Source organism: Sphaerodactylus townsendi, linkage group LG09 (genome assembly GCF_021028975.2).
Source record: "Sphaerodactylus townsendi isolate TG3544 linkage group LG09, MPM_Stown_v2.3, whole genome shotgun sequence".
NCBI classification, from domain to species: Eukaryota; Metazoa; Chordata; class Lepidosauria; order Squamata; family Sphaerodactylidae; genus Sphaerodactylus; species Sphaerodactylus townsendi.
In genome coordinates this window covers 18,413,305-18,440,091 of record NC_059433.1, presented here as the reverse complement: position 1 = coordinate 18,440,091, position 26,787 = coordinate 18,413,305, and the positions used below count along the sequence as shown (strand labels likewise).

General features: G+C 45.1%; 1 protein-coding gene across 1 annotated transcript in view; it reads right to left on the bottom strand.

Moving 5' to 3' along the window:
* JARID2 (jumonji and AT-rich interaction domain containing 2) overlaps positions 1–26,787 on the bottom strand; it is a 263,241-nt gene that overhangs the window by 126,625 nt on the left and 109,829 nt on the right. Inside the window, exon 2 of the mRNA XM_048507604.1 lies at positions 1,922–2,057. Coding sequence (XP_048363561.1) covers positions 1,922–2,057 — 136 coding nt within the window. The remainder of the gene's footprint in view (positions 1–1,921; positions 2,058–26,787) is intronic.

Genomic DNA, 26,787 nt, shown 5'->3' with positions numbered 1-26,787 from the left:
TTTGTTTACTAAGTCCCATCTTTTACATTGATTAATAACATCTGTATCCCACTTCTCTGCATCATTCAAGCCCTCGAGGTGGGGAACACTTAAAAAGAGACTAAAAATCAATTCGAAAAACTGTAAACCAACACGAAGGAAAGCCTCTTTGCTTATGATACTACATCAAGAAAGATGACAGCAAGTGGGTGCCAAATAAACACTTCTATATGAATGACCCTGGCTGTGCAAAATAATCGTAGACTAGCTTTGTACTGTTTGGGCCAATGAGAAACTCTACTGTTTCCTCTCTCCACAAAGATCCATAAAGACAAATCCTTGCCCCCAGGCCTCTATGATGATGATGATGATGATGATGATGATGATGATGATGATGATGATGGTGGTGGTGGTGGTGGGGTGGTGGGGGGGGTGGGGTGTGTGTGTGTGTGTGTGTGTGTTTCTTTTTTAGATTCTTTTCTATTTTCACTGTTAAAAGCATTTATCACACGGGAGATTTCTCCCTTCATGGATTTATGACTTATTTCATGTTTCATACTGGTCTGTTATGTTACTGTATTATTTGATATAATTACTTAAATAAAATATGTAAAAAAAACCTATCCAAACAATGGGCTACATAGTGATGCGCTGATGATGGACCATGAGGGAGCGAATCCTTATAAGTCCTGGTTAGTGGCCTATCAGTGCCTTCGCCAGCATGGCCAAGTGGCCATGCTGGCAGGGGCTGATGGGAATTGTAGTCCATAACATCTGGAGTGCCAAAGGTTCGCCACCACTGAGCTAGGAATTTCCCCATGTCTCTAAAGTATCCCCTGGAAGTAATGTCACACTTCCAGATGGAAGCGTGGTGTAGTGGTTAATAGCAGGTGGACTCTAATCTAGAGAACCAGGTTTGATTCCCTACTCCTCCACACGAGTGACCGACTCTTATCTGGTGAACTGGATTTGTTTCCCCGCTCCTACACTTGAAGCCTGCTGAGTGACCTTGGATTAGCCACAGTTCTTTCGGAACTCTCTCAGCCCCACCAACTTCACAAAGAGTCTGTTGCGGGGAGAGGAAGGGAAGGAGTTTGTAAGCCACTTTGAGCCTGCTTATGGCTGGGGAAAGCAGGGCACAAATCCATACTCTTCTTCTTCGCAACCTCCACCCTTCTCAGGAACCTCCCTCAAAATCTCAGGAAACTCCCTCAAAATCTACCAGCTGAGGCGGTACTGGTAAACATAATACAAATGCTTTTAAAGTGGAGTTTCAGAGTTGCTCAGCACATGGACTTGTTGGAAATCATAGTAGTTCACTATGTGAGCTACAGTATAACATTGAGACAATGGCGTATAAAGGGGGGCAACAGAGGCAAACGACCCAGGTGTCATTTTCCTGGGTCATGTGGGGGGCACATTTTGGTCACCCCTCCCTCCCCCCACAGGTCAGTCCAGCACATCCTCCCTGGCTGTGTGTTTTCAGAACAGACTGCAGTCCCTAATGGTTTCAAATCATTACTGTTCTAACAAACTTTTGTACATTTTGGAAGCACAGACATATGGAATTTATGTTCCACTAGCCCTGAAATTTGTTTGAGACTGGTGCACATCCAGGTTCCGGTTAGCTCAGTGGATGTTTCGAACTGCTCAGGATTTTTATCTGTGTTATTAGGGTCTGTTTTTCAGATACCTTGTGGTACTTTTGTAATGTTTGTCATTTTGGACATGTGTTATATTTCTAACCAGACTCCATTTGATAATAGACAGCAATTCCTGTGAGCCTTTTTCAGTGTGCACTGATCCCCACAGAATCCAAATGTTGCATACACAACAGGGAAACGGAGGAGGCAAATACAGCAGGCATCCAGGACCTTCTTCCTGATTCCCCAACGGAGCTCTCTGATTTGAGGGAAAGTCCATCTGTTGAAAAGAGACTTACCATTCACACCCTTGAGGTCACCATTAATGCCATCACCGTGCTGCCTCTTCTGTGAATTCTTGAATTCCTTTAGAGATAAGTAAAGGACTTTTCGTACCACCCTCTCCTCCGACCATGGAATCCCATCACTATCATCCTATTAGGGAGGAAAAAGAAAGAAAAGAAGGGGTTTACTTGAGTATTTTAATGTTTAATTTTTTTAAAAAAAATCATTTTTATCCAACTGCCAAGAAGATCTCAAGCAAACAAATCTCCCACTAGCAGGGATGATAAAATACCAGTGTGAAAATTGCTGAAGAAAAGCTATAGGTGTCTAATAATTGCTTCCCTTTAACAACTTTATTTGATAGAGACAGATATTTTCTATTGGAGGAAACTGTTCTGTGTCAGAAGACTTAACATAAAAGAATAATTGGACCCAGCTGGTAGAAGGAAGTAAGTGGATTTAATGCTAAATATACAAATAAACACATTAATTTTAACACACAACGTTTAAGGTTACACTTTTCGAGGGAAAGATCAAGTCACTCATCTCTTTACTGATTCCCTGTTGTTCTCTGTATTGTTCAAGGTCGATGACCTTCTATTGTGGGATTCCGCCCCCTCCCGGTCTGTCACTTCAAACTAATCTACCAGCTCTCTTTTTAATCCCCCATTCTTTTTTTTATTATTCTCTTTTATGTTTGAAACAGTTTGAAACTACCTCTCAGCCTGAAACCCGTTTCTTCCGTAAGTCTTTCCTGAGCTAGCGTGCACACATCTGTTTGATACTGTCATCCTGCCAAACATGACTAACAGTTGGCCTCCCACTCCCTGCATGCGGCAAAACAAACATGTACAGATAATACTATGTAAGAGCATACACCTCCCCGACATAGGCAGATGAAATGCCACTATTAAAACGGTTCTCGACAAAAACGGACAGTGTCTAGCCAGCAAATTATCAGTTTGTTTGATCTGGTTTCTTATGTTCCAGTTTCTCTGTTTCACTGACTGGAATTTCTGAAGGGCTGTATCACTGCCAAGTCAGAACACTATAGCGTTTTGGATGACCTTCATTTCCAAAAGCATAACCCAATTCACTGCCACACATCAGCGAAAAACCAAAACACTGGGGTCAGCGATCCGTTCCAGAAGGCAAGAGTGCTTGCATAATACATGACGAATGCAGTCAATAAGAGTATTACATTTTTAAAAAACCCACAAAAAAAACTTCTTCGGGGCAACCCAGAAAAATCCAGGGTACTTGAAGCTGAACGCAAGCTGCTGAGCGCGAAGAACCGATATGTGCTTCCAATTCTGTGATAGATCACTAGCTTCGGAGAAAGGAAAACAGGCAACACAACAGCTAGAGATTTGGCAGACGACAATCATTGCGCACTGGGGAGCCACTACTGCAGTGCAACAACCGATAACTGCTTTGAACATGAAGCATACGCAAGCTTGAGCCACAACGACAACATGTGAGAAAGCCTTTCGCAAGCATGACTGTTCTACTAAAACGTATTGCTTCCTGAAACCCAAAGTCAGCCCAGACAGTAAGCTGAAGATGGAAAACGGAGGAAATAATTATGTCCAATGGCTAAAAGAGTCCCACTTCCAACTCCCAACAATAAATAATATCAGTGCATAGTTTTGAAATTACTAAGTTCGAATATGTATCTTACCCCAGTGGCATGGAAGCCTACAATATTATTTATTATATTTATTATATAAATTGCCATTTATTATATTATTATTGCCATTTCTTGTATAAACTGCCATTTCTTCCCAAATTATTCCAATAGCTTCTTGCTATGAGAAACGAAAATGCTTAACCTCCTTCCCACATACCGGTAAGTATCGATCCTAAAAAAAGTAGGAACGAGGATTCCGAGAAGAGAAGCAGGCAGGCTCCTCCCATTATGACCTTGGCTTCACGGTGAAAGAAGGGACAGTACTGCTGTATTTCCCATGTTACAGCGTACTGTATCAAAGATTTTTTGTTATGGTCAGAATATAACGATAATCTCGCAGTCACTACATGTTCAGGTCCACATGAAAACTAATAATGAGGTATTTTCCAGACAGAACATTTGTACAAAGCACAAAATATCCTACAAACAATTTGAAAACTTCGAAAAACATTACATACAATCCACATACCATGAGCAATCACAAATGCAATTTGATAAGAGACATTTCCATAATCTTATATTAAATAATACTCTTTTAATGCTCAGGATTAAAACTAAAAACCACCCCACATTGGAAAATTCTCAGTCCCATAACTGTGGTCACGGGTTTAGGAATGGTTTTGAAGTCAACCCCCTTCTACCAAGCAGTTCTTTCCCAATCTTTTCCCATAAGCCTTACCTATAATTAATGACTTGTATCAAACAGTGTAGTTCCGGGGTCTGCAACCTGCGGCTCTCCAGATGTTCATGGACTACAATTCCCATCAGCCCCTGCCAGCATGGCCAATTGATGGGAATTGTAGTCCATTAACATCTGGAGAGCCGCAGGTTGCAGACCCCTGGCGTAGTTCTTCTGATGGAAAGGCATTCTTGTTTGTGGGATGAAGGCTGGCAATTTCTAACATTTTCCATGGCAGTTCCCCATTTAACTCACCAGGAACAAAAATTTTAGGATAACAGTGGGTTGCTGCAGGAAGGGGAACTGGGGATCTCCCATAGTGCCTGGCTATGGTCAGGGATGGGTGGAGTATAAATGGCAGCAGAAGGCCATTGCTTTCACCTCCTGCACGTGAGCTCCCAAAGGCACCTGGTGGGCCACTGCGAGTAGCAGAATGCTGGACTAGATGGACTCTGGTCTGATCCAGCAGGCTAGTTCTTATGTTCTTATGTTCTTAAATCTAATAAAACAAATAAAATAAATAAAATTCCTCAAAGTCTATGGATGATTGGATACACGCCAATGATTGCATCAGTCCCAAAGTTAAGCATAGTTTACACTAAACAGAGTGTAACTCTGATTACTATTAAAAATTGCTAAAGAGGACACCACCATAACAAATGGTTACAGAAGCAAAGACGGAATTCGTACCAAGGGAAGAGGTGCTCAGAGGAAATCAATGGACTCACAGCCTCCTTAGTACTCAACTAAGGGGAAGGGTGCAGTAGCATGAATGTGCTAATTAAACGGAAAGGTCAACGAAGCGACAACTCTGCCACAAGATTCTTATTTATACAACATGCAAAACTGAAAGAGTGGAAATGTATCATGATGTACACGACTCAGTTATTTGTGCTACCCTACTGCAAGAGCACAGAACAACATTACCACTCTCAATGTGAAAATGGGTGGGGTAGCAGTCCTCCACACACACACACACACACACACACACACACACACACACACACACACACACCCCAAAATAATTTGATTTAATTAAAATTCTGCTGTGCCTAGAACATAATAAACGCTTCATCCAAAAATGTAATTAAATGACATCCATCCCTATTCGAAGGTTTATAATCTAAATATAGACATAACTCAGAGGGAAGGGGGCTATAAAGAACGGAACAAGCAACCTTCATTAAAATTGCACCTTCACAGAAATTGCGGGCATGATTATAAATCAATGGAAGCTGATTTCTCTTTCTAGTACATGAAGAAGAACACTTGCTTATCCAAAATGCTACGCATGTTCAATTGTACTTGAGAACAAAAACCCAACAATCTAATTAACCAGCCTAAATCTAATTAATTAGGATGTGAGTGGAGAGAATGCAACCGTTTGTTTTGTTTTGCTGGCAGAGTAAAATCTGTTGATAAGATAAATTTTTGAATTATTCCTAGCACAGACTGATCGGCAGAGTTAGTGACCTACGAAAAGTACAATCCATCTTTTGGAACATCACAGTCAAGAGACTGAAGGACACCGAAAAGGGGACTAAAGTAAAAGGAATTTTTGATGTGTCGTTGCTTTGGTTTGGGGTGCGTTGCTCTTCCAATGCTGAACTAATAGGCAATGCCATAACTTGTTTCCTGGGCCCCTTCTCCAAATGCTGAAAAATGTTAGTTGTTACCATAGGTGTCAAACTCGTGGCCCTCCAGATGTTATGGACTACAGTTCCCATCATCCCCTCCCATCATCCCCTTAACACCTGTGTGTTAAGCGCTCGGTGTGTTGCTGTTAGTTCGTAGCCCTTTTTTGAATAGTATTAGCAAGAACCGGGATACACTGCATCAGCAAAAATGGAGGCACCCTTCTCAACGGCCCACTGTTATCAAGACCTGTGGCTACACTGGCTACCTGAGAAAAAGGTGAAATGTAACAGTGGCCATTTGGATTAAGCTACCATCACTCACTGTGAGTAAGCTGAATTCTGAGTCAGCCCAAGGGCTGCTGCAGCATCCGGTGAATGATGTCATCTTGCCCTCCCCTACATTCTGTGGGTATGTGACCTTAATCTTCCTGCAGAAATGATTTAATTTATGATGTTAACCACCCTGGATCCCACTTTGGCATGGGGGAGAGAGAGAAACAAATAAGCCAGCCTGCCAGCCTGCCAGCCAGCCAGCGGGGGTGATTCTTGGCAGAGTTAGATTGCACATTTTTGGCTGCAATCTTCACAGGGATGCCATGAAAAAGAAACATTCATAATTTTATTTGCACTTTCAAAAATGTTTACCACATGGCAAGCTTACCAATCTTCACCAGAAGTCCCTAGGCCTCTTATTTTATTTTATCCCTTTACAAATATCTCAGTAGAATTTAGGTTTTTGGAACTAGCGTTCAGCAAACAACCACCAGAATCCAGCGTACCAAAGAGTCGCTGGAGAAAAAAACTTTTATTACACACACACACACACACACACACACGCTTGAGCATCTATATTATTTATTTGGCAAACTTCTGGTTCTGCTCTTGGAGACTTCATGATCCGAGAAATTCTGTATTTTGGATTTAAAGCAGAACACCACGCTGTGCTCCCCAAAGCCAGCATTTGGATATATTTGGAATACTCGCAGATGACAAAGCTGGAGAGGCGTCCATCCGTCCGTCCGTCCGTCCGTCCGTCCGTCCGTCCTCCATACTCTTAAGTTTCTGGTGTGAACTTTTCTAAAAAGCAATGAAAATATAAAGCAACCCTAATAGCATAGGCTAGCTCAGGGGTCTGCCGCATGCGGCTCTTTTGTCCTTGCACTGCGGCTCCGCGTGGCTTGGGTCCTCTCAGCCTCCTTCGGAAAGTCGCCCTAAAGGTTAATGGGAAAGAGTCCCTGTTCCTAGAGAGGCACAGCCCAAAGCTATCCCAAGCCACTTCCGGCTTCCCTGTCCCAGCTGCCTGGTTGGCTGATGCAAGTGATGATGGTGTGGGACGGGGGTGGAGAACCACTGGTGGATTCTCTTGAACAGGTGAGTGGCAAAGGGCGAGAAATGGGAGAGAGTTGAAGGAGCACAGATTTTCAGCATAAACCTAACCTCAGTCCGCCCCCCTTGAATGGGGGTCAGGGGTTGACCCTGCTTTGGGTGGCCTCATTTCCCCTCCCCAGGTTCTTCTTGGGGGGCGGGACCACATGGGGGACCCCAGCAGCACCACCTTGGGTTGCAGACCCCCCCCCCCAGCAGCCCCACTGAGCACCAAGGGCTTTCCTAGTGGATGGCAGCCTGGCTGAGTTCAAGTGAGAAATATGATGTCAGGTTTTAAAGGAGTTATTACCTGCAGCCTTGCAAGGTTGCACCCGTCGGGGCTGTTTGATGGGAAGACGGGGGTGGGTGGGAATTGTTTGCTTCTGCATTGCCAAGGAGGGAAGGAGCGCATGGGGAAAGCCTTGCATGTGGATCTTGGAAGGTTTACTTCAGAGTAAGCCAGTGGAGGGTAAACTTGTAGATTGTGGAAGGGAGGAAGGCCGGGATCATCCTTAGCCATGGTTGTTGCGGGTTGCCAACTCCCAGCGGGCAAATCCCAGGACAAGGGCAGGGGCCAGGCTCAGTGAGGAATATGGCTGTCGGGTCCACCCTCCATACCCTGTTTCCCCGAAAATAAGACATCCCCTAAAAATAAGACATAGTAGAGGTTTTGCTGAAGTGCTAAATATAAAACATCCCCCAAAAGTAAGACATAGGAAAGTTTTTGTTTGGAAGCATGTCCGTCGACCAGAGCATGCAGCTGTGGAGCGGAAAAATAAGACATCCCCTGAAAATAAGAAAGCAAAAATTAATATAAGACACTGCCTTATTTTCGGGGAAACAGGGTAGGAGACATTTTCTCAAGTACCGGTTCAGCCCCCCCCCCCCGGAAGCTGACAACCCCATTAAATGCACCAATTCTGATCCACTGTCCAAGTGGAATTTGAGGGGGTTCTTTTGGGGGGCATAATCAGTGTCTTTCAACACAAGAAAAGAGAAATGTGTGAAACGGGGGTTCTATTGCTGGTCATTTGAATAATGTAAAAAACAACAACAGGCCCCCCCCCCTTTTGCTTTGATGGGTAAAAAAGGGCCCCAAAGAAGGGAACTTCTCCCTACATGAGAATATATACAGTGTTATCTTCATTTTAGATGTCAAAAAGTATTTGCGGCTCCAAGTGCTTTCTTTTCCGTGGACGGGTCCAAATGGCTCTTTGGGTGTTAAAGGTTGCCGACCCCTGGGCTAGCTTGAGCTCATCAAAGCTTTGAAGCTCAGCTGAGTTAGTACTTGAATCGGAGACGACCAAGAAAGACTGGAGTTGCTATGCAGAGTTAGGCAATGGCAAATTACCCCTGCTCATCTCTTGCCCAGAAAATCGCCCGAGCTAGCTGCGACTCATCGGCACACTTTTACCTTAACAGAAACAATATTATCAGGATCCAGCTCTCTCTGAGCATCCAGAACTCCTTGGAAAAATCATGCCATGCAAGCATGCCAGTGCTACTGCAAGGAAGAACAATTTCTGGAACTAATTTTGACTGCTCTAAAGTGATGTTTCAGTATAATGCAACAGCAACATTGTAAGGTAAGTTCATATTGCACAAGACCACCCAGACAGTCTGTGGTTGAGCAAGATTTAGACCCACAACTTTCCACTTTACAGCTCAGCTACTACAACACATTTAAAATAGTTGCCATATAGTGTGTGGGAGGAGCTGACGCTGTTGAAACATTCCAGTATTCAAAGCCCTTGCATAACTTGTGGTGTGGCGCTTTGGCTGTGGCTGATATTGCTAAAGCCGTACATGTTGTGTGCAAATTTTAGACGGAACGGTCACATCTGGCTGACAAATGCCTTCTATGCTTTTAGCAGTTTCCCATCTACTCATCTTCTGTACTGGTTTGCCAAATGCATATGGGTACTTACTGTACCAGTGCTAATCTAAAAGGCCTTGGGCATTCATTTAAACACACAGACCAAGGGTGATTTGCAACAGGTTTATTATTCTACAGATCCCAGGAATCAAAGAGTTCTGTGCCACAGAAACACATCTTACTGTGGGGCATGCATCTGAAGATTGCAGCCACAGATGTGGGCGATATGTTAGCAGCTAGAACCACCAGACCATGGCCCACAGCCTGGAAAACCCACAACAGCCCATCTTCTCTCAGAACGGCCCATTGGATACTCACCGTGAAGGGGTCTTCTCTTGGGTGGTGAAGGCCATCTTGGTGGGTTGTACTCCTTTACCATCAAGATGGCCGGAACCACCCTAGAGAACGAACCATTGGATACTCACCGTGAAGGGGTCTTCTCTTGGGTGGTGAAGGCCATCTTGATGGTAAAGAAGTACAACCCACCAAGATGGCCTTCACCACCCTAGAGAAGAGGAGTTACACCATCTATTGAACTTGGTGGTTATCCTTTTGCCAGCTAAGTGTTTACTGTGTTACAAAGCCAGGCTATCAATTTCTCTGCATTTGGTCAAATAGGTCAAAATATGTTTGGGGCAAAAGGACTTGCCAAGTACAATGTCCATATCTTGGATGGGTGGGTGGGTGGGTGGGTGGATGCACGAACATAAATTCACACTTAGCAAAACCAGTAACTCTATGGTAGAACATTGCTGGAAATGCCAAGTTCAAGCTATGTTTGAACTGCCATATATCGCAAGACCCTATACAAGAGCTACCTTCTCAGGTATGAAAAGCTAAAGGTGGCAGCACGAGAAAGACCTTTTGGGAATGGACACCAACAAACAGTGGATGGGAAGATGCCAGGATTTTCACCATTTATGCACTACAAGCAGTAGTCTACCTGAAGACTGACGCAGAAGAAATGTTTCCTTTATTTACTTGTTTTATTTATGCCTGGACTCCCCCTCTGTCCCCCAGAACCCAAAGCAGCTTACATTGTTTTCTATTATACATGCATAGAGTATACAGCTTGAACACACAACAAACTCAATCCAACTTGAGGGGCTGCAAGCAAAAAAATTAATTTCACAGAGAAAAGATACTGGAACACGAAACATTTTATTTGATCTCCCACTTCTGAAAGACATAGCTTCAATATTCCCGTCCAAAGGATAACTTTCCCAAAAACTGAACAACATTGTGAATGAGAAGAGACTCAAATCTAGGGTTAAGTCCACTGGCTGATCTGATTCCCCCCTCCTAAGGAAAAATCAAGCAGCCCTAGCCACACACCACAGCTCTGTTCCTTTACCACAAGATTAAATAACACTAACTCACCTTTAACAACAGACTTGCTTTCTTTTAAACTACTGCTGAGATCGGATTAGGGGCTTCTGCTGCAAAACAATTACTGGAAAGTACAGTCCCGACAGCTTGGGTATCTAGCCACCAACTGAGCCTTTATAAAAAAAAAATCTATTGGACAGCTGCCAAGTCAGCTTTTTGAGTATAAGCATGTCAAACATCTGAAACAGTAGCCATTGCACCGACATGTCTGTGCGACGTCCATGTTTATGGTGAAACGCAGAGGCCACTGATTCAACGATATTTTTATTATAGCGAATAAGACTTGAGTTCCTCTATCATTTCCTTTCTTTGCATCTGGGAAGAAAGTTAACCCTGCTTTGTTAAAAAGCTGCAACCGTAGGAAAAGCGGGCTGCTATCCTTTGTCACTGCAACCTACAGCACAGAAATGCAAAATGTCATGTTTCTAAATTCCTTCTAACATTTAAGCTATAGATACATCTCAGTATCATTCCCTCCACACTGAAGAAAGGACCAGTGCTCATTTTATATCCACACTGCTATCAAATGAAACTTGTGTATCTTTTTTTTTAAATGATCATAGTGAATATGGAGCAACAACAGATTTGGCACAATGCAGTTTTTTGTTCAAATTATCAGTCATAAATCAGAATCCTTGACCCTGCCTTAAGACATATTAACTAGGAATTCATAACGTGTTTGACAGTACAATCTTATGCAGAATCACTCTAGGAGCGGAAGTGGCGTAGGAGGTTAAGAGCTCGTGTATCTAATCTGGAGGAACCGGGTTTGATTCCCCGCTCTGCCGCCTGAGCTGCGGAGGCTTATCTGGGGAATTCAGATTAGCCTGTACACTCCAACACACGCCAGCTGGGTGACCTTGGGCTAGTCACAGCTTCTCTGAGCTCTCTCAGCCCCACCCACCTCACAGGGTGTTTGTTGTGAGAGGGGAAGGGCAAGGAGATTGTAAGCCCCTTTGAGTCTCCTGCAGGAGAGAAAGGGGGGATATAAATCCAAACTCTCCTTCTTCTTCTAGTCTGTCCACTGAAATCAACTGATATAGGCAGGAGTAACTAACCCAAATCTAACACTGTAGCAAGCTTCTGTGTTATCTAGTACCCTTCATCAGTACAAAAATAAAAGAGAGGAAAGAGAGAGTAAATGCTAGGGGCATGGTGGAACTATGGAAACATTTTTGATGATTTCCTGCTTCCGCTGCTGGATACTGAATCGCCTGAAAATATTGTTCTCAGATAGTGCATCCTCAGGATCAGCAAATGGGGCGACAGAAAACCTATAGTGGATAAGCGTAGTGTGTGAGTGGGTAGGGGGTGAAACCGGGAAAAACAGCTGAGCCTTTAAGAAAACTGAAATGCCCTTCAGTCTTCAGAATGTGTGTTGTTAAATACAGCCAGTATATGCTGCACACTTAATTGGGTTAAATGGTATTGAATGCAACTCATTTCTAAATAAATAAAGACTGCCAGGGTAGAGAAGCAAAATGAATGGTCACCCTTCCCTTGAGATTAAAAATCTAAGGCTCATTCCGCACACGCAAAATAATGCACTTTCAAGCTGCTTTCACAACTGTTTTTGCCATTCCGCACAGCTTCAAAGAGCCCTGAAAGCAGCTTGAAAGTGCATTATTCTGCGTGTGCGGAATGAGCCTAAGAAATTAATCAGAGATCCTTCCTGCAATAACAACATGGGTGTGCCTTGGAAAGCGAGAGCAGAAAGAAAACATAGCTGTCTTGATATTAAACAAAGAGGGAGAATTGGCCGGGGGGCAATTACCACCTGTAAAGCAAAGTCCTATTAGAAGATTCACCTTTCTTCATTAGCAGAAGCCTTCTCTTTGAAGACTGATTTTTTTTTTAAGACTAGCAAGAAACCCTAACTTGCTGTTGGTTCCTTCACCTTCCTTGAAATACTTTTACTAGGACGGCAACAGCTTTGCTTCATGTCAGTGCCTTTGAAAATACGTCACAGTTTCAGTCTTTAAATAAGGTTCCTAATCCCAATTCTGTAACCAAGACACCATCCAGATGTCACGTATTACTTTCCAGTAGGATACAGTAAGGATGATGCCACGTCTGAGATTTACTTGTGATTTGCTGACGCTGATAGAAATACTGCCCTAGATAATCCAGTGTACTCCAAGCTCACGACGAAGACCGTGGCTAAATATTTGTACTTCCTCTCCTCTCGACAACTTTTCCTCACACTGTGAATTCAAAATAGCCACGAGGCAGGTATGTTATGCTTGTGATATTTCTCATGACGTATTTTGAAGAGTACATTTTCATGCTATATATGCTGTACATTACATGTCATGTTTTACTGTCATGTTGGGTATGGTTTCCATTTTCAGGGTTCCCCTAAACTTGCTGCAGAGGAAATGCTGCTCAATCTCTTTAATCGGGTTTAAGAGATTAAGAATGCAAGATACGACAGTCCAGAGGAAAAAACAGAATAAAAACATGTTTTTTTTCTAAGGGAAAAAATTATCCCCTATTTTTCCCCCTAATTTTCTTGATAAAAAAACTGGAAAAGTTGGAAGGACCACTGAAAAAACCTTCTATGAAATATTTTTCTATTTTAGAAAAGGCAAAACACTTCTTCAAGCAAGGGCTCATTCCGCACATGCAGAATAATGCACTTTCAAACTGTTTTCAGTGCTCTTTGAAGCTGTGCGGAATAGCAAAATCCACTTGCAAACAGTTGTGAAAGTGGTTTGAAAACGCATTATTTTGCGTGTGCGGAGGGGGCCAAGGTCTTGAAAAAAAACTGAAAAATTTGGGGAAATACTGAAAAAAAACCTCATACACATTTTTGTTCCCCACCTTCAACTTTTATTTTTTTTCCCCGTTTCTCAAATGACAAAAATTAAATTTGTACTGTGGAAGCACAGGGTATAGCAGTTTGCAACTCTTTCTCAAGCATTTGGAAATTCTTGCGTTTTTTCCCTACAGAAAACTTTTTCTGACAGAAATGTTACATTTCAAAACTCCATAAATATGTCAAATGGCACAATTTTTCTATTTACACTCAGGCACTTTTAGGCTGCATTGCAACATGACAACTTTTTTTGCTAAGATGCCAAAGAACAGTGAATTAATAACCTGAGGAGAAAAAAAGCCCGATGCTTTGAAAGCAGATATTTGGCAGGGAAATTTTAAACTCATGATGCCCAAAAGATATAAGTGGTTCTCCATTTGCTTCGTTCAGCTTCCAATACACATCCTAGGACAAGAAAATGTAGCAAACCTATTAATCAGTCAGTACTCATATAACACACATGTCACTCAACTACTACACGAATACCCAGCTGCTTATAAAGTAAACAACTTCTCTCTCCAGTCAGCTTTTTTGTTCATTGGAGTTGCCAGACCCAGGTTGGGGAACTCCTTGAGTTTTGGGGACGGATCTAGAGAGAACAGGGACCTCAGTGGGATACAGTGCCAATAGAGTCCAATCTGCAATGTATCCATTTTCTCCGGGGGAACTGATCCCTGTAGTAAGGAGACGAACTGTGATTCCGGGGGATCCCCAGGTTCCCCACAGGGGTCGGCACCACCCCCCACCCCCGACTACAGAGCCCATCCCACCAGACTTTTGTTCATGCAGGTCTCCTATCCCTAGTGAAGCAGAAAAATGGTTTCCAAAAATATTTAATATTACATGGCCAACATGTCAGTATTTTAAAACTAATACTTTCAACATCCAAGTAGCAGGCATCCTTGTTATTTCAACATAAACTCAAGAAGAATGTGTTTGTTTTGTTGATGACCGGTTCCTCGTCACCTTTTTCCTCACCAAATCATGTAATTGTCACTCAAGAAAAACATACAGGATTAGTTTATTCATTAAAACACTTTAAATATTCCTCTGGACACAAAGAAACGGCAGAAGACTGGTTTTTGGCTTATTTTAAAGGCATGCTAGTTTATGAAATGGTAATCTCAATCAACCAGCAATTGTTATTCCTGAATTAACACAACCAATACCTTTGTACGGGCCTCAGAATATGCTTCTCTACTACATTTTCACATATAAAAAGATAAATAGAGAGCAACAACTCATGTTGCTTTCTGTAGAAATACATATTCTGGCCTCAGCTGGAAAGCAGAACAGAGATTACACAAATGAACTGTCAGTCACTATTCATGCGATCCAAAACTCATCTGGCAAACAGGCTTCCATCAGCACAGTGTGATTCTGATGTGACATTCTAGCACTGTGATGGCGAACATATGGCACGGGTGCCAGAGGTGGCACTCAGAGCCCCCCACACACACACACCCAGGCTGGCCTGGGCCACTGAGCATGATGTGCACGCACCACGGTGAGCAGGGACGACTCAGCTGGCGGGTCTGGTGCCTGTGCTCTGGGTGGCTGCTGCCCAAGGGGGGGGGGGGCACAGAGGAGGCAGAGATGCTAGAGAGGCACAGAGTGGTGCATGCAGGACTTGATGGCTAGAGCAGGCTGGCCCCTGCTCGAGCGAGTGGGGCGGAGGAAGAGGGAGCCAACCATTTTTTCCCCTAAACTAAAACCTCAGCATTCAGGTTAAATTGCCAGGTTGGCACTTTGCGATAAATAAGTGGGGTTTGGGTTGCAATTTGGGCACTCGGTCTCAAAAAGGTTTGCCATCACTGTTCTAGCACGTACGGTAAACATTTATGCCTCTGCATTAACCAGAGTTCTAGAGTAAGGCTGAATCCCTCAAACCATCAATGTTCAAATCCAAACAAACAAAAATGGCTAAGCTTCTAAATAGCTCTAGTGTGGAAATATCTGAAGCTGTTGCTATGTTTTTGCTCGGTGTACTGCAAGTTGAGCAATAATGATCTTTTTATTGTATTTGAAATTCTTGGCACTGGTTTTATGCCTAATAAAGGTTTTGGTATATGGTTCAAATCCAAACATATGATTTTCCTACAGGAGACATTGGAGCATTAGAATTCAAACACCATTAATGAATGTGCCAAAGTGTAAGTGTTTCTGGCAACTTGGCTATCATAAGTCGCTCTTGGGCATTGATCTGGGCACTGAGGACTCTGATGTAGAGCCTGAAGACACTGGGCATTCAGAGCTGACGCCTCACGAGGAAATGCAGGCAACAGAGCCACTTCCGACTCCTTCCTTGCAAGCCCAGGCAGAGCCTGATGCCACACAGCTAGGAAAGCCTTCAGGAATCTCAAGAGCCAGCCGTTCAAAGAAGGCAAAGGCAGAGGCTACAGCTGCAGAGGCAAAGGAGAAGTGCTCACGTTGCTGCAAAGTATGGCAGAAAGCGCTGCCAGATGGAGGCATCTGCATCGGAGAAGAATTGAGTTCTTGCAGAATCATTAGCCAGAACTTTTAGTAAAAACCCTGCCTTGGACTTGGATCTGTCTGGGTGCAACCAGTGTACTTCCTAGTAAGCTCCATGTGCCTGGTCTCCCTCTGACCTCCAGCTCTCAGCCTGCCTGCCTGCCTGCCTGATCTCCTGCCTGTGTCTTGACTTCGGACTGCCTTGACCACGCCTTTGCTTGCTGCCAGCCCTGACTCCGGACTGGTTGACTATGTCTCACATGCTGCCCACCTCAATTCTGGCCTGTCCAGTCCCACTCTAGTTTCTGTCTGCCTGTAGCACGTTGGCAAGGGAAGCAGCAACCATAAATAATGGCAGGTTACCAAGGCCAACCAACATTTGTGAATCCCTGATAAGACGCCAGATACATACATTTTTTCCCCCTCTCAGTTGCATTCAGACAATATGTCACTTATCAGGGGAAAGGCGTGTGGAAAGTGGACCTGATTAGCTGTCAAAGAACTCAAGGATGATCTATTAGGCACCAACAAGATAGCAGAAAATGCACTTCCAGATAGCAGATAGTTAATAGAAGCTGATCTCTTCAGCACTGAATATCTTCTTCTGCTGAGGCCTCAGCCAACAATTATTTAAAAGGAAGATGCACAACAATACATATCACCCACAGAATTCCTCTTGCCAGTTTGTTCTACATAGCAAAGGAATATTTCCTATCTGATGGATTTAGGGAGACTTGCACAATCATGTTTGGAGAAAAAAAGAACGACAGAGCCAAAGGTGCACGCTACTTTTCAAGAAACATGCCAGCTGGAAACATGCCATCAATTGTCTACGCTGTACGTGAGGAGAGAGCAGATGTAAGATGATGCACGGAATCCACTGAACCTCACGCATGTGGTACTTATTTTGTTAGGAGACATGATATTGTGGTGACTGTTCATAGGGTCTTCCACATATTAATAAGCTTTTTTTTAAAAAAAAAAAAAACTCCATTCAAAGTTAGAGGTTTACTAATATTAGAGAATTCAGGCAAACTGCCAAAATTTCTCTCTCATTCCAGATCTGAAGCTGCAACAAGAAGCGTAATAGTTTTACCCACCGGCTAGGAAACCACACCATTTGCCAGCAATTTCTGATGGCTAATACCACTATGTGGAACATTTGCATTCCTATCGCTTTTAATTGAGCATGTATAATTGGTGAGAAAAAAAACACTATATAAAAATTATGGGCATATACTGATAATTTACACAATAAAGGTAGACATCAATCATGCAAAGATACCAAACAACTGCAGACTAATCATTATAATTCTTCAGCATTCCAAAATCTACTTTTTACCTTTCAACAATAGAGAGACTGGCCGTACTACAAGGAACAGTGACGGGCTTTCTTTACAACAGTAATTAATAAAGCGCTCTTGCATTGTTATGTTTATCTTGTTTGATCCCACAATATTCAGAGTAATTTCTCTTAGTGATATTTTATTAGCTTGGGAACTAAAACAATGCATGAAAGACTCATCTTATTATTATTTATTTACTTATCTGATTTAATATCTCGCCATCCCTGGCCAAAGGCTAACACGCATTTTTAATTCACAATATTAAAACTTTACAATGAGAAATAAATAATTCAAACACTACAGTATATTAATTACCCAGTAATTACCCAGATGTCCATTTGACAACACCCTACTACCCTATTTAAACTGACCACTGATTCCATGGCTAAGCTAGACCTAAGTTCAGAAGTAGACCTCACCTCACGCCCTTTCGTCTAACTATACCAACGGGATTTATAACAAAGTACCAACTGAGGGTAGAATTTGCAGTTGTCAAATAGGAGGTGTTGAAAACTCGGAACATATATTATTTGAATGCTCATACTATGATGAGATACGTCCTTTGACCAGACAAACTCTCCTTTGGCTAAGAACGGTCCATTGGTTCACTTACCGTGAAGAGACCTTCTCTTGTGAGGCAGAAAGGCATCTTGGTGGGTGCTTTTCACCCCGTATCAGGGAGGCAGAAGAAGAATTTCGTCACTTCCTGTCGATGCTTAGAGGCCATTTTTAGCCAGTATTCGACTGACCGAGTCATTAGAGTCAAAGCCATAGATAACGAGAGTTTCACAGAAGGAGGAAAAAGCTCATGAACTTAGTAACAGTTAGAATGGAAAACAGTTCTGCTACGCTAACCAAACGTAAGGGCCTAACAGCTAGCCCGTAACTATAACTATAACTATAACTCCCTATCAGGAGTCGGCAGGAGCATTCGTTTCTGAGAGGCACATACTACATCTAACGACCTACAGGGAGGGCCAAGATGCCTTTCTGCCTCACAAGAGAAGGTCTCTTCACGGTAAGTGAACCAATGGACCGTTCTCTTGGAGGCGAAAGGCATCTTGCTGGGACCTCCCAAAGCAGTGTCCCTCTTTAGGGTGGGTAGTCGTTAGGCTTCTATGATGTGCTCCAATACTCTTTGCCCAAAGACTGTGTCGGAGGCCCCCCACGCTTGCAATTTGTAATGTTTAACGAACGTGGAGGGGGTAGACCAGATAGCTGCCCTGCAGATCTGTTCCACAGAGGCATTGTGCCTGAAGGCAGCGTTGGTAGCAGCTGACCTGGTGGAATGGGCAGTGATACCCTCGGGTACTGGGAGGTTTAAAGCTCTATAAGCTTCCATAATACAGGACCTGAGGTTGGCGCTAATCGAGGCTTTGGACATGGCATGGCCAAGTTTGGGATTAGAGATGTTGATGAAGAGGCTTTGCGTTTTCCTGATGGACTCCGTCCGAATGATAAACGCCTTGATTGCCCTCCTAACATCTAAGTTATGCCAGGAACGTTCCTTCGGGTGAGAAGGGCGTGGACAGAATGAAGGTAGCACAATGTCCTGTTGCAGATGGAAGGAGGATGCGGCCTTGGGCCTGAAGGTGGGGTCCATGCGAAGGACCACCCTGTCGTCGTGGAACACACACAAGTTGGGATTAACAGACAGGGCGCTGAGCTCCGAGACCCTTCTAGCTGACGTGATGGCTGTCAGGAACAGGGTTTTCATCCTGAGCCATCGGAGATGGATGGTCTGGATCGGCTCAAAGGGTGACTTGGTGAGGGCCGAGAGGACCGTGTGTAATTTCCAGGATGGAAAGCGGTGGGCAACAGGAGGTTGTGATTGTTGAACCCCTTTTAAGAATCTAACAACGTCCGGATGCTGGCTGGCTGGGAGACCCTGAAAGTGATGCCAGACTGTAGAGAGGGCAGCGACTTGTCTCCTCAGAGTGTTACTCCTTAGGCCGAGTTCGAACCCCTCTTGGAGAAACTCTAGAACCGAAGGCAGTGTAGGAGATTCAGGATCGATGGCTCTGGCCCTGGCCCATCTGACAAATCTCTTCCAAGTGTAGTTGTAAATTCTGAGAGTGGATGGACGTCTGGAGGACAGCAGGGTACTGGTCACCTTTCTGGAGTACCCCCTTGCAGTTAGTTTTCTCCACTCAACAGCCAGACGGTCAGCTTGAGCCAGTCCGGATTGGGGTGTAGAAGGGGTCCCTGATGGAGCAGTTCTGGGAATGTTGGGAGCTGGAGCGGTTGCTCCGTGGCCAGTTCCTGTATCGTGGAAAACCACGGTCTCCGTGGCCAAGAGGGTGCCACCAGGATTACTCGGGCCCTCTCCGCTAAGATCTTCCGGAGTAATTTCGGTATGACTGGGATGGGTGGGAAGGCGTATAGAAGGGTTGGAGGCCAAGGGCTGGCCAGGGCATCCACTGCTAAGGCTCTGTGATGGTAAAACCTTGACATGAACTGAGGAACCTGAGCGTTCTGCGCTGTGGCGAATAGATCGACCGTCGGATGGCCGAAGCGTTGAGTGATTAATAGGAATGTCTTCCTGTTCAGGGACCATTCCGCATGGGAGATGGTCTGGCGACTCAGCCAATCTGCGTTCAGGTTCAGAGATCCTTTGATGTGTTCTGCTTTGATGCTCTGAACGTTGAGTTCGGCCCAAGTCAATATCAGGGAGGCCTCCTTGGATAGGCGAGAGGACCGGGACCCTCCCTGATTGTTGATATATGACTTGGCCGCGATGTTGTCTGTCCGAATGAGGACATGCTGGCCTTGTATGAGATGTTGGAAGGCTAGCAGCGCCAGGAGAATGGCCTTTACCTCCAGGACGTTGATCGGGAGCTTGGAGAGTAGTGGTTCCCACTTGCCTTGAGCATAATGGTGATCGAGGCTGGCTCCCCATCCCTGGAGGCTGGCGTCCGTAAAGATTTGCAGTTGGTCGTGATGCAAGTATTGTTTGCCCTGGATCAAGTTCCGTCGGTAGAGCCACCACTGAAGTTGTTTCTTGGTGGTTGCGGGAACTAGGATGGGTCTGTCCCTCTTGCGGATGATATCCTGCTGGAAGGGGCGGAGTAGGCGTTGTAAGGGGCGGGCGTGGAACCGTCCCCATTGAACCAGGTCCATGGCTGCGATCAACATCCCTAGGAGCTTGACCAGAAGGAGTAGTGCTGTTGACCTGGGTTGCAAGATTGACCTGACGAACTTTTGGATCTTTTGAATCTTTTCCTCTGGTAGGAAAAGGGCGTTCTTGTTGGAGTCCAGGACCGCTCCCAGGTGGAGGATCCGCTGCGTTGGGATGAGAATACTCTTTTCCCTGTTGATCAGGAACCCGTGATGTTCTAGGGTCCGAATGACAATCTTCAGATCCTGGGAGGCCTTTTCCCTTGTTCTGGAAGCTGGCGAGCGAGTAGATCCAGAATGCGGTGTCATAATGTATCCCCTGCTGGCGAAGCATCGTGATCGGTGCTAGGAGGATCTTGGAGAACACACGGGGAGCAGAAGCGAGTCCGAAAGGAAGAGCCCGGAACTGGTAGTGATTGTCTTGGATTGCGAACCTCAAGAATTGTCTGTGAGAGTGTCTGATGGGAACGTGGAGATAGGCTTCGGCTAGGTCCAGGGAAGTCATGAAATCTCCTGGTCTGAGGGCCTCTGAGATGGTTCGGAGGGACTCCATTTTGAACCTGCGGAGCTTGAGGAACTTGTTCACGTTCCTGAGGTTGAGGATCGCTCTCCAGTCCCCGCTCTTTTTGGGGACGGTGAAGAAGTGTGAGTAATGTCCGGAGAATGTCTCTTCCGTGGGAACTGCTTCTATTGCTCGGATGGACATTAGATGGTTGACTGCTTGCAGAGTTCTCAATGCCTTTTCTGTTCGCCGACTGAGGGGAGATGGCAGGAAGGTGTTTGGAGGGAAGGAGAGGAATTCTATTGCGTAGCCCTGAGAGACCGTTTCTTTCGTCCAGGCGTCTGAATGGCTGTGGTGCCATGCCTGTTGAAAAAGAAGGAGACGACCTCCCACCGGGGGGGAGTCAGGACTTGTTATTTCCCTCATTCCGGTTGTTCTTGTCAAATCTTGGCCTGAAGTTTCCTCGTCTACGAAAGGAACCAGACCCTCTATTGGTCCAGGTGTTATTCCTGGAGTCTCTGGTGGACCAATTGGATGCCTTGCCATCCCTGGGGGCTCTCGCGAGAACTCTTTGGGAACGAAAGGGTGTCCTAGGCCAGGATTTGTTCCCATCCGAACGAAGAAATTTTGGGAGGATTTTCTTCTTGTCCTTAGAGTCGACCAGAATGTGTTGTAAGTCCTCACCGAAGAGGGTCTTGCCATGAAAGGGGTAACTGGAGAGGAGGGTCTTGGAGTGAGCATCTACTTGCCAAGCCCTGATCCAGGCATTTCGTCTGGCCACCAGGGTGGAGGCCATGGCACGTGCCGATAGGATCACTGCGTCCAGTGTGGCGAGCGGCTTGTTCGCGGTGGAAGAAGCTCTAGGAGCTCTGTTGGCCCACACCAGGAGTGCTCTAGCTACGGTGGAAGCTGGAGCCAGTGCCTTGATGGAATTGGTCAGAGATTCGTGGGACCTTTTAAGCGGAGTCCTAATGCTTCCCTCTCCGTCCTTGGTCAGAAGGCCAGCCGACTGGGTGGCCACCACAGGGGCGTCCACTAGGGGGACCTGAAGGATGGAATTAACGTACTCGGGTACCATATAACGCTTCTTGACTGAGGAGAGAGTGTGTTTGTTGGCCGCAGGAGCCTCCCACTCCTTCTTGATTTTCTTAATGAAAAACTCTGGAATGGGAAAGACCAGTTGGGGGTCTTCATCCTGGGGAAAAAAGTGTTGGCTTCCTTTGGGGCAGCCTTTGATGGGGGGCAAGGAAGCAGTTGCCCCTGGAACCTGAGCGTCCTCGGTGTCCTGCAGGTCCAAGGCAGAGGTGGTCTTGGCTATGAGGAAGGCAAGTTCCTCATCCTTGAAACATTTGTGGGACGTGTCAGGAATGGGAGGAAGTTCCTCAGAATCTGAAAACTGTTCAGGTCTGGACTGATCATCCTCCTCTGCACTGTCTTCCTCATCACCAGGAAAGTGAAGAGGGTCTGGGGTGGGCTGTCTGGAGGTGTTCCTAGACAGCCGTGGATCTGGAGATGGGGATCTAGGGTAACCCCTAGTGTGCCCATGACTGGAGGAGGGGTCCAACTGGAGGGACCTAGGGTAACCCCTAGTGCGTCCCTGTGATGAGCCACCTGGACCTGGCAATGGGGAGCTAGGGTAACCCCTAGACCCATGCCTGCGTGCTTGGATTGTCTCAGAAGGCAATGTAGCAGAGGTGCTGGCTTGCGTTTCTTCCTGGATTTGGTGCAGTTTGTCCTCAATAGCCTTGTTGAGGAAACTGGCAAAGTCAGCAGGAGTGAGGGACTGCCAGTCGAAAGGGGTCTCAGCATCCACCATTTCTTCCACCCCTTCCATAGCACACTCCTCCCCTCCCTCTGGGCCGCCCTCTTGCCTGGTCTCCTCGGGAGTAGGGCCTGAATTGGTGTCGGTGCCGGCTCTCTCTCCCCCTCTGGCGCCATGGGAAGAGCTGCTGCTGTTGTCGCGCTCTGGGAGGGCGGGAGGAGAAGTTCCTTCTGGCCGTCTGCTGGAAGAGGCGGTCGGATTGGGGGCAGCGGCGCGCGGATCGCCGCGCGAAGAGGGAGCGGGAGTGACGCTCGTTGGCCGCTTAGAACGCGGCTGCACTTTCGCTTTTGTTGCGGCCGGAGCGGCGCGCTTGGAGGGCGGCTCTTTGTTCTTCCCTCCGCCGGTTTTGTGGCTGGGAGCCCCGGCTCGTGCTTCGGGGGCTGGGGTGGGTGTTCTTTTCCTAGAAGCCCTAGTGGCTTCTGCAGCGGAGCGGTGGTATCCCCTAGGGGGAGAAAAACGCTGCGCGTCCATCTTGCTCTTCTCCGCGGGAAGGCTAAAAGACTGGGAACTAAGCTCCTAGAAGGACCCCCGACCCTGCTACTTACAATTTGTAGATAGAAAAGAAGATAGATGGAAAGAAGGTGAAGACAGGAGACGAATAGTTGAATAACAGTAGGTAAAAAGAATTCTGGTGCAGAGGAACCAGGATCTCGTGCACTCCCTGACGAGGCAGAAAGAATACTGGCTAAAAATGGCCTCTAAGCATCGACAGGAAGTGACGAAATTCTTCTTCTGCCTCCCTGATACGGGGTGAAAAGCACCCAGCAAGATGCCTTTCGCCTCCAAGAGAAAGAAAAGGTTAAAATACTGTTATCAGGTACCAATAAAAATCTAACGTATTCTGTTGCCAAGTTTGCCTGGATATCAAGTAAAATCAGGAAGGCCCAACAGAGCACTACTGGCTCTGCCAGCTAATCCTTATTATTAATTATTATTAGACTGACCTTCCACTCATTATCTTGAGCTGATGTTCTGAGTTCCTGAGGCCTATTATCTGAATTTTGTTAACTGTTTTAATCTGTATATTTGTAATATCTATAAATTTTATGATTTTAATTCTTTTGGATCTTGCTGGTCAATGACCGTAAATAAACTATGATGATGATGACCTCACCTCACGGTTCAGAAGTAGAAGTCGCTGATTTCTCTTGCAACTTTAAATGGCTGCCAAGTCAAAAATCAGTTCACAGAACTATATGGAAGAACAACATGGATCACCATAATTGCATGGATATAGAAAGGGGGGGAGGTATCCACAGAACCAGACAAAATTGCTGCGTGTATATCAGCCCGAAGGCCCAACCAGTGAGACCAGGTGTCAAAACAGTGAGACCAAATAGAAGACCTCCTGACCTCCCTGTCCATGTCAGTTGGCCCACTGAATGCCAGCTGGGGGAAAATTTTTGATAAATGTTGCTGCACCAATGACATGACATCACTTTCAATGAAGTAAGGTCACACTGCTGTTGTGACATCAGCAAGACATTCTGGGATTCTGACAAAATGACCCAGAGGTGTAGCTGGGCCAAACTGCGCCCGGTGCACATTTTATATTTTGACGAATCTGAGGTTTAAGATGGCTCTCCAGTCTCCGTTTCTTTTGGGTACGATAGATGTGTGTGTGTGTGTGGGGGGGTGATTTTCCGCCCCCCACATGATGAACTCTGTGTGCATGTGTCCACAGAGATGGCTCCGAGTGCCACCTCTGGCACTCATGCCATAGGTTCGCCATCACTGGGTTAGGAGCTGCGTCCTCTCGCCGGGCCTTTTTTGCAGCTGGCTCCTGGGACTTTCCCGCTGTTTTTCGCAGCAGCGCTGGGTCGCTCTGCTACTGGGAAGGGCACTGAGCTTTGGAGGCAGCCCTGGTCCTCTCTGCAGAGGACCGAAAAAATGTCTCCCTTTCAGGAGAAAATCGGTCAGACGACATGGCAACGTCTGATTGGGGAAGAAGGAGGGGGGAAGGGGAGTCCCAGTTTCCACTGAGGAAGCTCACCCAGCACCCAAGGACACAAAAGGATAGGCACTGCACACAGCACAGACACACACACAAAAACCTTACAGATCAACAATAGACAGGAATGGTAACTCTGAGCAGAGGAGCTAAAACAAAGAGCTGCTCTCCCTGTGAAGGCAGGAAAAAATACTGAAGATCAAAGGTGACGCCCACTCAGACCACAGGAAGTTTTTAAAGTCCTGCCTCTCTGAGATCCGGTTGGGAAAACACCCAGAAAGACGTCCCCCTCATCCAGTAGAAGAAAATATTTCTTGCTTCCCTGATTGGATGGTGGGAAGAACCGACAAGATGTCTTCTCACCATTCAGAGAAAAAACTGCACTGTTTTACTATAGCATTTTGTCCAAACCTCAGAATATTGCACTGATGTCACACCAGCACCATGATGTCACTCCGGGATATTTGATAGAAGTGACACCGCACAGTCATTACCCCCCTCCAATGTCCTGCCCATCCTCTTCCCAATGGCTGGCAACCCTAGATCCAACAGGCAAGAGGTCAATACACAGACAACATTCTTCTGTTAGCTACAATCCTCCATCCTGGGAAGGTATCTGAAGAGAGCTATAATGACACTCAGCCAAAAGCCTGTCTCATATGTGTATGAAAGGAAGGAAAACATTTATGCCACTCTTAACTTGTGGGAAAGAAGAATAACAACTCTGTGTGTGTGTGTGTGTGTGTGTGTGTGTGTGTGTGTGTGTGTGTGTGTGTGTGTGTGTGTGTGTGTTTGTACTCACAATAAAGCCATGATGTTTTAAGATGATTTTTTAAAAATGTCATCAGTTATTCTTCTGTGAAATAGATATCTTTCATTTTTAAAAGAAACATAGGCACAACAATGCTCTTCTAAATCTGAGCGCTCATGCAATCCAGCAAGATTATGGCATAAAAGATTCTCCTGGCTGTCTTTAAATTCTGTTTTGAACAGGTACCTTTCTTTAAAATTAGGGAGGAGGATAGCACGGCAGGAAATCCTTGAGCGGGAATTCCTGCCCAAATACCTGACAAAATTTCATATTGGCAGAAAGTCAATTTATTCGCATGAAAAACACTGTCGTTCTGTATACATCTCAGGTTACTTCCTACCCCCCTTTTTAAAGCAGCATTAAACAATCCACATACTCATGACTAGCATGTTATAGTTTCTTCCCTTCCTTCAATTCCTGTTTTCACATATTAATCAGTACGCTCTTCATATGCACTCCTCAAACACAAATACACTCCTAAGTAAGCAGATCTAACCACCCAAATTTACACATGTTCATTCCTGATTTTATGCCCTAATAACTTTGGCATTAGCTAGTTTAACTCGGAAGGATCCACACATTTGCATTTCAGCTGGGATTCAACTATGTCAATATTGTTTGGCCTACAAGAATATTTGAGCTGCAATAGCATGAAGTTTCTTGGAAGGATTTTGTTTTTTAACACATTCCTCTAGCCTAGGCTAACAAAATCTGGAATAAAGAATTCAGAAATACCAGGACAACGGTATTAAATTTATGGATGATTTAAATAGGTGTCTTGGAGCACCAGCCATCGAACTATGTTCTATGTAGCCTATGAAGAAGGCTTTTTTATGTCAATAACAAATTTCCTGGACAGTGTTATTCCCAAAGGCTTCTTAAAAACCATGTGCAGCTGAGCGGGTTTCCTTTAGCCTATAAGTACTCTTCATAATAGTGCTTTAAAACATTTTAAGAGTCATGGCTTCACGTATAAAATCCTAGAAGGTTTGCATGATAACTGAGGAGGGATGGATGCTCTGCCCTTTCTGTAGTTATTTGCAATAATTATCGTAGCAATGTACTCTGCACAGATTATGTAATGATTGAATATGTAACACTCACCCGGCTCCAGGTCAGGTTATTGTAACATACTATATGAAGGCTGTTTATGAAGATTATTTGGAAAGTACAGCTGATCTGGAATACAGCCACAATACTGACAACCGATAAAAACTGAAGGGAACAATCCTCCTTAGACCTATCCATTCATTTCCAGCCACTACTTAAAATGCTAGTGCTAGCTTTTAAAATCCTAATCTTGGGAGTTAGGGAACACATCTTCCCCCTAAGAACAACCCATTTACCTGAGTGCAGATTAGAGTTTTAAAAAACATTTCCTGAATTTTGGGAAGCTATAAACATG